At 46.9% G+C, this 9,486-nt stretch overlaps 3 protein-coding genes across 9 annotated transcripts; 1 reads left to right on the top strand and 2 right to left on the bottom strand.

The window, feature by feature from the left end:
• Positions 1 to 493: 493 nt before the first annotated feature.
• LOC105561569 (exocyst complex component 3) lies at positions 494 to 2,920 on the bottom strand. Its single transcript, XM_012011656.1, has one exon. The coding sequence runs from the start codon at positions 2,840 to 2,842 to the stop codon at positions 584 to 586; it is 2,259 nt and encodes a 752-aa protein (XP_011867046.1). The 5' UTR covers positions 2,843 to 2,920; the 3' UTR covers positions 494 to 583.
• A 266-nt stretch (positions 2,921 to 3,186) lies between these two features.
• Positions 3,187 to 4,673, top strand: LOC105561567 (39S ribosomal protein L27, mitochondrial). 3 transcript variants are annotated; one of them, XM_012011655.1, is made up of 4 exons: positions 3,187 to 3,320; positions 3,401 to 3,494; positions 4,142 to 4,311; positions 4,384 to 4,673. In XM_012011655.1, exons 2-4 carry the CDS (start codon positions 3,413 to 3,415, stop codon positions 4,585 to 4,587), a joined length of 456 nt encoding a protein of 151 aa, XP_011867045.1. In that variant the 5' UTR covers positions 3,187 to 3,320; positions 3,401 to 3,412; the 3' UTR covers positions 4,588 to 4,673. The 3 variants fall into 3 exon arrangements, with proteins under 3 accessions (XP_011867045.1, XP_011867044.1, XP_011867043.1); XM_012011654.1 differs by having other exon boundaries at positions 3,205 to 3,320; positions 3,413 to 3,494; XM_012011653.1 differs by having other exon boundaries at positions 3,207 to 3,357; positions 3,413 to 3,494.
• A 353-nt stretch (positions 4,674 to 5,026) lies between these two features.
• On the bottom strand, positions 5,027 to 9,445 carry LOC105561566 (tRNA-splicing endonuclease subunit Sen34). Of its 5 annotated transcripts, XM_012011652.1 has the most exons (7): positions 7,530 to 7,632; positions 7,167 to 7,309; positions 7,007 to 7,099; positions 6,654 to 6,925; positions 5,880 to 6,090; positions 5,654 to 5,815; positions 5,027 to 5,294 (listed from the first exon to the last, which is right to left on the bottom strand). In XM_012011652.1, the coding sequence occupies exons 3-7, from the start codon at positions 7,071 to 7,073 to the stop codon at positions 5,089 to 5,091; spliced, it is 918 nt and encodes a 305-aa protein (XP_011867042.1). In that variant the 5' UTR covers positions 7,074 to 7,099; positions 7,167 to 7,309; positions 7,530 to 7,632; the 3' UTR covers positions 5,027 to 5,088. The 5 variants fall into 5 exon arrangements, with proteins under 5 accessions (XP_011867042.1, XP_011867041.1, XP_011867039.1 ...); XM_012011651.1 differs by lacking the exon at positions 7,530 to 7,632 and adding an exon at positions 9,305 to 9,445 and having other exon boundaries at positions 7,007 to 7,309; XM_012011649.1 differs by having other exon boundaries at positions 7,007 to 7,309; positions 7,568 to 7,645.
• Positions 9,446 to 9,486: the final 41 nt, after the last annotated feature.

Below are 9,486 nucleotides of genomic sequence, written 5' to 3'. Positions count from 1 at the left end.
AACTCACGTACAAAAATGGCTCAACGACGCAAGCAAAATTCTACCCAAGTGCGTCGTCACAATGCCAGATGTTTGCGCGCAAAATGTTTTCTGGGTATCAGCATTCCAGTAAGAAATCATTTTCGTTACAAATCAACAGGTTTTAGTTAAATTCCGTAAATTTCACAGCACCTAAAAAGTATCTCATAATTTTCTATCACTGTTCAACAATGTACTTCGACTTCCTTCGTATCTCACATTTATATTACATTGAATTTCATAAGAAGAATTGTGATTCATTTCGAAATATGTTGAACAATTTTTCAACAGCTTTCAATTCACTTTTCGCCAATGTCTCTCTGAGCAAAATACTGCCATCGGGGATTGTATAGAAATAAAGCTCTGAGCGTCTATACGTGAAAATTGCAGAATCGACTGTACATAATTACATTAAACGTCCGCAGATTTGTACAAGTATATTACATCTTCCGCCGTCGTACCTAAAAAAAACCAGACACATTTGATTTGGAGGAGTAGCGCGGTGCTACACGGAGAAGCCGTTCATGTTCCATATCTTCGCTTCGTAGAAATTCCTCCTCCAGTCTCAAGGCTTCCAGCCGAGGAAGCTGTCCTGTATAACGATCTGCTTGAATATGCTGCTCGCCATGGACTGCACGGGCTTTCGATTCCGCTGAGCCTCCATGATGTAAGAGACCTTCCCTCGAGCCTCCGCCCGCGATATGTCGCCCCTCAGGCCGAGCAGCCTGATGAGATGATCCTCCGTCATGTCCGGATACTTCTCGACCAGCGAGTGCAGGTCGAGGGAGAGTATCTCCGCGTCCTCGCACCTCAGCACCTCGGCGAGGCGTTTTATGACCTCGAACGGCGAGTTGAAGTTGCCGACCTTCGGCGCGATTCTGTCGAAGAAGTTCCGCAGCTTGTCCGCCTCCGTCATGATCTTGGACGTGCACGTGAGGCACTCGTCGTAGGTCTTGAACGATATCTTCCTCTGCAGCATCGCGGATATGTAGCGCTTCGCGATGAGATTCTGCGCCTCCGTGATGACGTACTCGAAGTTCTTGGGGCTGAGGTGATTGTAATCCTGAAAGTAGTCCTCCAGGGTGACGCAGATGGTCTCCACCGGGATGGGCGACGACAGCCACTTGGGCGTGATCAGGTCCTGAAAGTGCAGCTCCAAGTCTAGGAAGGACTCCTGCAGCAGAATGGTGGCGGCCTCGTTCCTCAGGTGCTGATAGGTGGCCAGGAGACTCTCGAACTTGACCGTGGCGTCGCCGGTGGTGTTGGGCACCCAGTAGAGCTGCTTCATCTGCTGCGCCAGCTCGGTGAACTGCACGCAGTTGTTGACTATCGTGATCATGTGATGAGTGAAGTATGGCACCTGACTCCTGTCCTCGAAATGCCTCGTCTTGAACTCCAGTATCGCCTGTCTGTACATCGATCCGTACTTGATGACCTGCTCGACGCACAGAACCAGGGCCTGCGCGGTCAGGTCGGCGCTGATGGTCTTGGCCACCTGGAGATTCTGATCGATCATCTGGAATATGATGACCGGCGCGGCGGTGTGATAGTACAGCTCCTGGGCGCTGCTCTCGGGCAGGACGCCGCTCCGCCAGTCAAGCTTCTCCGTCTCGAGCGTCTTCCTCATCCAGTCCTCGTAATTCTGGCACATGTTCCGCAGGTACTTCTCCTGCAGGTCGTTTATCATCTCGGGGCTGAGCAGCGGCCCGATGTCGGACGTGTCGATGTTGAGCTCGGGATGCCGCATCAGATCCGGCCCGGTGTAGGTGTTCATGATCCACGCGAGCAGCGAGACGTACTCGTTGCCCTCCAGCCCGCCGGCGATTATGTCCTTGAGGTGCTGCGACAGGCTCGTGTGGTACATCTTGACGAAGGTATTCACTATGTCGTACCAAGGTGGGAAGCAGGGCCCGCACAGGGTCTTCACCACCCTCAGGTCCTCGAGGATCAGGAGCCTGGTGAGCTCCAGGTACCTCACCAGCCACATCTTGTTGTCCGCCCTCTCATCCACCTGGGTCCCCTCGATCCTGTTGGCGACCGACTTCTCCAGCACCTTCATCGCCATCTCCTTCCACCGCTTGGGCCTGCCCGGCGCCATGAATCCGCTCTGCTTGTGCCGCTGAACGGCGAACTGATCCGCCTTCTCCTCTCTCTCTATGATTCTCAAGGGCGTCACTATGACCGTGGGCTCCTTCCTGACTGTGTTGAGGGTTCGACTCAGCACCAGCCGTATCTGCTTCTCCATCAGCTGCGAGAGCATCTCCACGTCCTCGAAGTAAGCCTTGAGCATAACCGTGTCCGCCGGCGATTGATTCGGCAGCTTGTGGAGCTCGTACAACAGCTCGTCCCGCGACGTCTCCAGGTCCATCAGGCTCTGATGCGCGTGCAGCAGCTTACTCTCGTTTATCCACTGCTTCGTCTTCTCCACGCTCTCGGGCACGGTGAATATGTGCTTCAGATTCTCCTTGGCGATTACGTACTGCGAGTGACGCATGTTCTCCTCCTGCACCGCCTGCAGCCTCGAGCTGAGCTTGAGGACCGAGCTGAACAGCTGATTAATGTTGTCCAGGTCGTCCTTGATGGTGGCGATACTCTCCAGGGAGCTCTCCAGCTGCCCGAAGCCGACCCGGACCCCGTCCAGCTGGCTCTGCATCGCGGTCTTCAGCATCGTCTCGACGGACGCCTTCTTCCTGCCGATCCTGCGCTTGTACATGTCGATCTTCTCCAGCTGGCCCGGCCGCTGCAGAAGGTTCGCGACGTACTTGGTGCCCCTGGCGATCGCCTCCTCCTCCAGCTTCTGCAGGTCCTCCGCGTTCGTCGTCATTTTCCCCGACGATTCTGCCCGCGTGCCCGGTACGAGTGGGTGAGTCGTCCGGGTGGAACTCCGGACGCGATCTCGAGCACCTCTGACAGCCGCAACGACAACAACCGTGCGGCGGATATTCCCTGGGGATATTTCACGGAGGCGCGGAAACAACGGGCGGTTGGCTCACCTGAGGCGAGGGAGAATACGATCAGATAACAGATTACACGCAATTTCAATGTAAATTAACAAGACTCTTATTTATTATAAACTAACGTAATCCGAGCACATTCTATTATCCTATGACAGAAAGGTCCCTCGCGATAAATGCTCGCAACGAACAAGAGAGAGAGACAACGAGACCGCGATTGGCCGAGCCACGTTACGACGCGTCGAGACGGTCACGTGACGTAGTTACACGTTGTCATGGAGAATTTATCTCTCAACGTTGGCATTGCTGAGTGCGGGAGGTGCAGCGTCGAGCTGAAGCGATTTAGAGGTTAGTTCGTCCTGGTGCAACGCGATATAACGTTATTGTAAGTAAATCTGGTCGTTACCTTGGAAAAATGTGAACGCAAGGACCTTTTTCAGATGGCACACTTGTTACCATTGGTCTCTCTCGGGTTACAGAACGCCCGGCAAACTCTGGTATCCTCCAGTGTCAACAACATAGGTTCGTATTGTTTTATTAATACATGTAGCACAACCAAGGCCCGGTTTCGCCAAACGTTTAAATTCATGTTTGCCTCTTTCTAAAGTAACAGTTGGAAAGAGAGACAAAGAACGCATTAAGGTAAGTTTAAACAACGTTGGTGTAACCGGACCTAAGATGACCAAGTCTGTCGAAAACAAATTTTGCAAAGGGTTCATGGACAAATTTTATTGGCAGACTATCAAAAAAAAAACCAGAATCTGCTGGCAAACTGTGTGACGTACTGTGCCAAGAAACTAAGCGGAATCTCTTTTTTTAATCGAAAGATGTTTGATTTTTGCTGGTAGTCTACTGTCAGATTACATTGACAGACTGCGCGGACATGATTGATACCAATCTGTTGGGTCTACCGGCAAACTTCTGTGCAGTGCAATTAATGAAAATTATTGAAGTATCGCTTGTGTCCTATTAAAAATAACGACATATGATTAAGGCCAAGTTTATGAAAGTTTGATGAAAGCACTGTGTGCCAAAACGCGTACGCAATCCTAGAGTCCTAATGTAATCATATGCTCTTCAGTAAAATAATTTTAATACCTTGTTAAACGAAAAGCTTGTTAAACTTGGTCTTAATCGTATGTCGTTACTTTGAAAATTATTTCTCTTAGCGAAAGCATGCGTGAGGCACGCTTCCAAGAAAAGCGGCTCCAGCACCAGAAACGCGGGTGGCCATCCCAGACCAAAGCACAGAGGATGGAAGGTACAGGATGGGGCTACCGTAACTGCGGGCAGAATATTGGTCACACAGCTTAAACCCAGATTCCATCCGGGTCTCTACGTAAGACATGTTAATTACCATGCTTCTAATCACTGCAGGTTCTATCTAACGTGCATATTTCTGGCCGTACAGGTTGGTTTCGGACGAAATGGGACTCTATTCGCCATGGAGCCGGGCAAAGTAATTGTGACTTGCGAGAAAATCGATCCCAACTGGAAGCACTCTTGGATAAGGAAGAACTACAGCGGCCGTGAAAATCAAGTTATATACAAGAAACACTTTAATGTTATTCCTACTCCTCAGCACAAAATATTCAAATTAATGGACAAGATATAAATAAATATGTACAGGAGGTGTTAAAGTTCCCTCGACTCTACGGTCTCAAAGTCCTAATGTTTAGTTAAAATATATCGTTGACTATATATGTTTTTGAATATTATATATTTCACTATCCTAATCTCTACTCAATTTACGGTGAAATTTATAATTCCAAGTCAGTACAAACTGAATGAAATTTTTATCTGTAACAAAAACCTACGAGGCGCGCGTCACGCGTGAAGACATCTTTTTCAAGTAAAATGTTTTAATTAAGCTTTCAATCGACCGTGCACTGACAACGTGTTTTTGAACACAGAAAATTTATTGCGAAAAATATTACCTCAGGGTTTGAACCCTGGAGTCTCCCTGCACTCTGGGCGGGCGTCTCACCATTTTTCGCAATAAATTTTCTGTGTTAAAAATACACGTTGCCAGTTACGGTCGATTGAAAGCTTAATTATTGCTAGTCGTGTATGTACTGGCGTCAAATAATTCTTGATAATTAAAAAATATTTTATATCAGCTGTTTTTTAACATACTAGATTCCGACCACTGAAAAGACTGATATTTCACTACATCTTTCTCTTCGTTATACGTAGCGAGCACCAACGTCTTTCTGACGTGACAACTGAGTCGACACTGTGCCACGATTTCCGTGATTGGTATCTCCTCGTCCTTGCGTCTACACTGTACCACGTATTGCGAGTGAAACATTATCGGATCACCTGCAGGCAGACAAATTTACCGCATAGTCGCGCCGCAAGCAGAGTTTGCAGGGGAAATTAAGGCCTTGTGTCCACGATGCTAGAAATCGGTCCGAGATCTCGACCTGAGAAATAGTACATTTTTTTCCACGTTCGTCGATTACAAATCGAAGGAATCACGAATGTGCCGAATGTCGTTTCTCCAAGAAACAACGCTTCCGTACGGAATGCCAATGGCAAGTAATTGTGGCCAGTCAACTTGCAGTTTTCACGAACGAAGCTGCAGGTCGATCGGCTACACATTTCTCGGATCAAGATCTCGGGCCGATTTCTAGTATCATGGACACAAGGCTTTACGGCGACATGAAGAGGTGGTGTACCTGGATACACCAGAAAGTCGCCACCGAATTTCTCCCCACTGGTGATGTAATATTGCCTCTCCCAGAGATCCTTGTACACCTTGTACCTAAGCTGTTGCTCGGACGTCAGTGGGTGCTTCCATTCCACTGTTTTCACATTGTCCTTGTCGGACCAGGGATACGCTAGTGTACGAGTAAACGGTCAGGTGACTCAATGGAACATTTTAAATTACATTTATCGCGGTACCTGTGTGTATTTGAACAAGTGCATCGTTTTTGCTCAGTTTAGGCAACTTCGCCAGTTCCTCCTCGAGCAGAGTGTCGGTATCGATCTCAATATTGTCCAGGGCCTCCTGCGTCTTCTTATCCAGCGGCTTCTTCATGTTCTTTTTGCTTGTGTGCAAGCCCAACATCTTCCGCTTCTTTCCTTCTACAATTTTGCCCATCATAGAGGAAATCTGGGGAAACATTCATTGTTTGCTGTTCTACCACAAAATCCTCGCATCTCGTTCAGTGTACAGGGCAATTTTTGACGACTGTTTGGTTACATGCACCAAAGTGTATCAGTGTCACAAATGCCTTTACACCTGAAGAAAGACACCGAAGATATCCAATAGAAGAATTAATTTTAGTAATAAAAGAGATAAAAATGCTTTGTTGTACGTTGACCAAACTGGCAATATTCGGCTCCGTTTCGAGCCCTTCTCAAGTAAACTGAAACCATATGATATAAACATAATAATATAAAATGTATATTGTTCTTTAGTGTGCTGATTTCTCTTTAATTCATTATTTTATATTATTATACGTTTATATCGTATGGTTTCAGTTTACTTGAGAAGGGCTCGAAACGGAGCCGAAAATTGCCAGTTCGGTCAACGTACAACAAAGCATTTTTATCTCTTTTATTTGAAGAACGCTGGCGACAAGAAGAAAGACTTTCATTGTTAATTTTAGTAAAATGAACTTTTGTACCGAACAATCGCCAAAAATCGCCTGCGGATAATATACAGATAACTACTTGTCTCTTTCTATTGTCTCTCAAACAGTCCGCTTGCTCCAGGAACAGCTTCTCTTTGTACTCCCGAAATCTCTCGCTTAACAATTCGTCCGGCTGTGCCTTTAGACCTGTATACTCTACGAGGCGAGCTATCTTCTTTTCGAGCAACAGAGTGACCTCCTCCGGCAACAAGAGCAACGGGAGACCCAAGAATATATCTTGTCTGCTCGCTTTCGGGAACGAGCCGACTAACTCGCCGATTATTCTGTGATCCCGCCGAAGCCTGAGCCAATCTGCGATAAAGCAAAATGTCGAAATAAAAACAAACTGCATTGGAGAATTGTACAACAGCGATACAGTGCGATACTATTTACCATCGGCATTCCATACGAAAGCGCTGTTTCTTGAAGAAGCGAGGTAAACGACATCCGGCACATTCATGATTCCTTCAGTTTGTAATCGACAAACTTGGGGGGGAAAATGTGCTACTGGAATAACTACGACTCGACAAATGTTCCTCTAATTCACACTCACGATTCACCAGTTACTTCAATTTCTGGTCTTCAAGAAGCCCGTCGTCCGTTTATTATATTGCGTTCAGTCTCTTTCTTTCCATATCAATTCTCGCCTCGGAGACTCCTTACGTTTGATCCCTGCAGGTGTGCTGTCGTCTCCTACTACTTAAAATCAAATAACTGTATAAATTATGAGCAGAGAGAAAAGGAGCAGAGAGAAAGGTTTACTCCAGAGTCCAGAAACTCGATCGCGAATCTTTTCCTCAAGCGTGAACTCGTGAAAAGTGAAGAATTTCATTGACAAATGTTGAATTCGTTAATCAAATTTTTCGCTCTTCACGCTGGAGAACAAGATTAATGATCGAGTGCCAGACCACTTTACATTTTCATTTGTTTTGCCTCGCTTGCGAACTCATTTACCCAAAATCGAACGGTTTCACAAGTCCCAGTCTACAATAGATGATTTAAGCCCTAAGCTTTAGTCCCAGTCTACAATAGATGATTTAAGCCCTAAGCTTTAAGAAATTGGCCAATCACGGTCAAGTATGAGAAGAATGCGCGACTGTGATTAGTCAATTTCTTAAGGCTTAGGGCTTAAATCTCTATTGTAGACTGGGACTTAGGAAATTGGCCAATCACGGTCAAGATGAGCAGAATACGCGACTGTGATTAGTCAATCTTTTAAGGCTTAGGCTTTAAGCCTATTTCACAATGCCAGGCAACAGGAACGCGGGGAATAGAATTTCTGACGCGTTGGATTCGTCGGAAATTTTCTTCCAACGCGTTAGAAATTCTATTCCCTGGAGCCCCGATTCTTGAATTTATTCGAAGAAGAAACGTATACGAAAACTCTGCTCTGACAGAAAAGTTGAAAGTCTATTGGTTAAAGCCATGCGAGTAGCCAATCAACTTGCAACTTTTCTGTAAGAGCAGAATTTTCGCATACGTTTCTCCTTCGAATAAATTCAAGAATCGAGCCCCTGTTCCTGTTGCCTGGCATTGTGTGATAGGCTTTACGGGCGCGTTAAAATGACCCCGTGCTATGATTGGTCAAATCTGAAATTTCATAGCATCACATTGAAATTTTATTCAATGTCATTCCAGATTTGACCAATCATAGCACAAGGTCATTTTGATCTGGATCATTTTGATTTTCTCGCGAAAGCAGCCCAGAAGGGCCGTGTCCCCACCGAGGGTCCGCCAATCGCGCGCGCCGGCGCGAGGGAAATCTGCCAATCATCGGCGACTCGAGGGACGCGATTCCGCGACCGCGAAATAGCATTTCTGATGCGTTGGATTGATTGGAAGAAAATTTCCGACGAATCCAACGCGTCTAAAATTCTATTCCCTATTCCTATTGCCTGTTGCCTGGCATTGACTGCGTTCAGCAGAAGTTAGCGCTTGCTAAGCGCTTTGCGCTCATTGGATTATACTTTCAGATCTGTGCTGAAATAGAGCTATTCTTCTAGATCTATCCAATCAGCATAAAGCGCTTATTAAGCGCTGACTTCTGCTGAACGCAGCCAATGACTGTGTCTAGCAGAAGTTAGCGCTTGCTAAGCGCTTTGCGCTCATTGGATTATACTTTCAGATCTGTGCTGAAATAGAGCTATTCTTCTAGATCTATCCAATCAGCATAAAGCGCTTATTAGTCCCAGTCTACAATAGATGATTTAAGCCCTAAGCTTTAAGAAATTGGCCAATCACGGTCAAGTATGAGAAGAATGCGCGACTGTGATTAGTCAATTTCTTAAGGCTTAGGGCTTAAATCTCTATTGTAGACTGGGACTTAAGCGCTGACTTCTGCTGAACGCAGCCACTGTGTGATAGGCTTAACGCTTGCGAGCGCCACGTGTGTCAGAAATATGAAAAGAACGTTTCCCCCACCACTGCCTGGTCAACCAGGACGACGACGACGTATTCTTAAAACATCGAAATCTGACAATTCGGACTTTGCATTGCAATATCTCCATTCACGGGGCACGTAGGAGAAAAATAAAAACACTTTTATCATGCAAATCGAATCCAAGCTAACGATTGAGCGCACTTGGAAGTTCGTCGGATCAGCCGTTGTTGAGATCCGAAAATCTGAGGGCCCGTCAACTCGCGTAAACTACACACGGTCGGTCTCGCGCGGTTTTCTAGCTACGCTCATACTTGCGTCTCGTGATCCGGATCATTTTGATCTTCTCGCGCAAGCAGCCCTGGACGGGTTTTTAACCTTCGCGCGACCAAGCGGGGCAGGGCGGGACGCGCGACACGACGTGCGCACCCGCCCGCAGGGACAGCGTCGCGGCCCGTCTCGCTTCCCCGAACAATAAAGTCTCGCGGCGGGGAGG

Source organism: Vollenhovia emeryi, unplaced genomic scaffold (assembly GCF_000949405.1).
Source record: "Vollenhovia emeryi isolate VEMERY1.0 unplaced genomic scaffold, V.emery_V1.0 DF939205.1, whole genome shotgun sequence".
NCBI lineage: Eukaryota > Metazoa > Arthropoda > Insecta > Hymenoptera > Formicidae > Vollenhovia > Vollenhovia emeryi.
The sequence above is the reverse complement of the archived record's forward strand: the minus strand, read 5'-3'. Positions and strand labels throughout refer to the sequence as shown.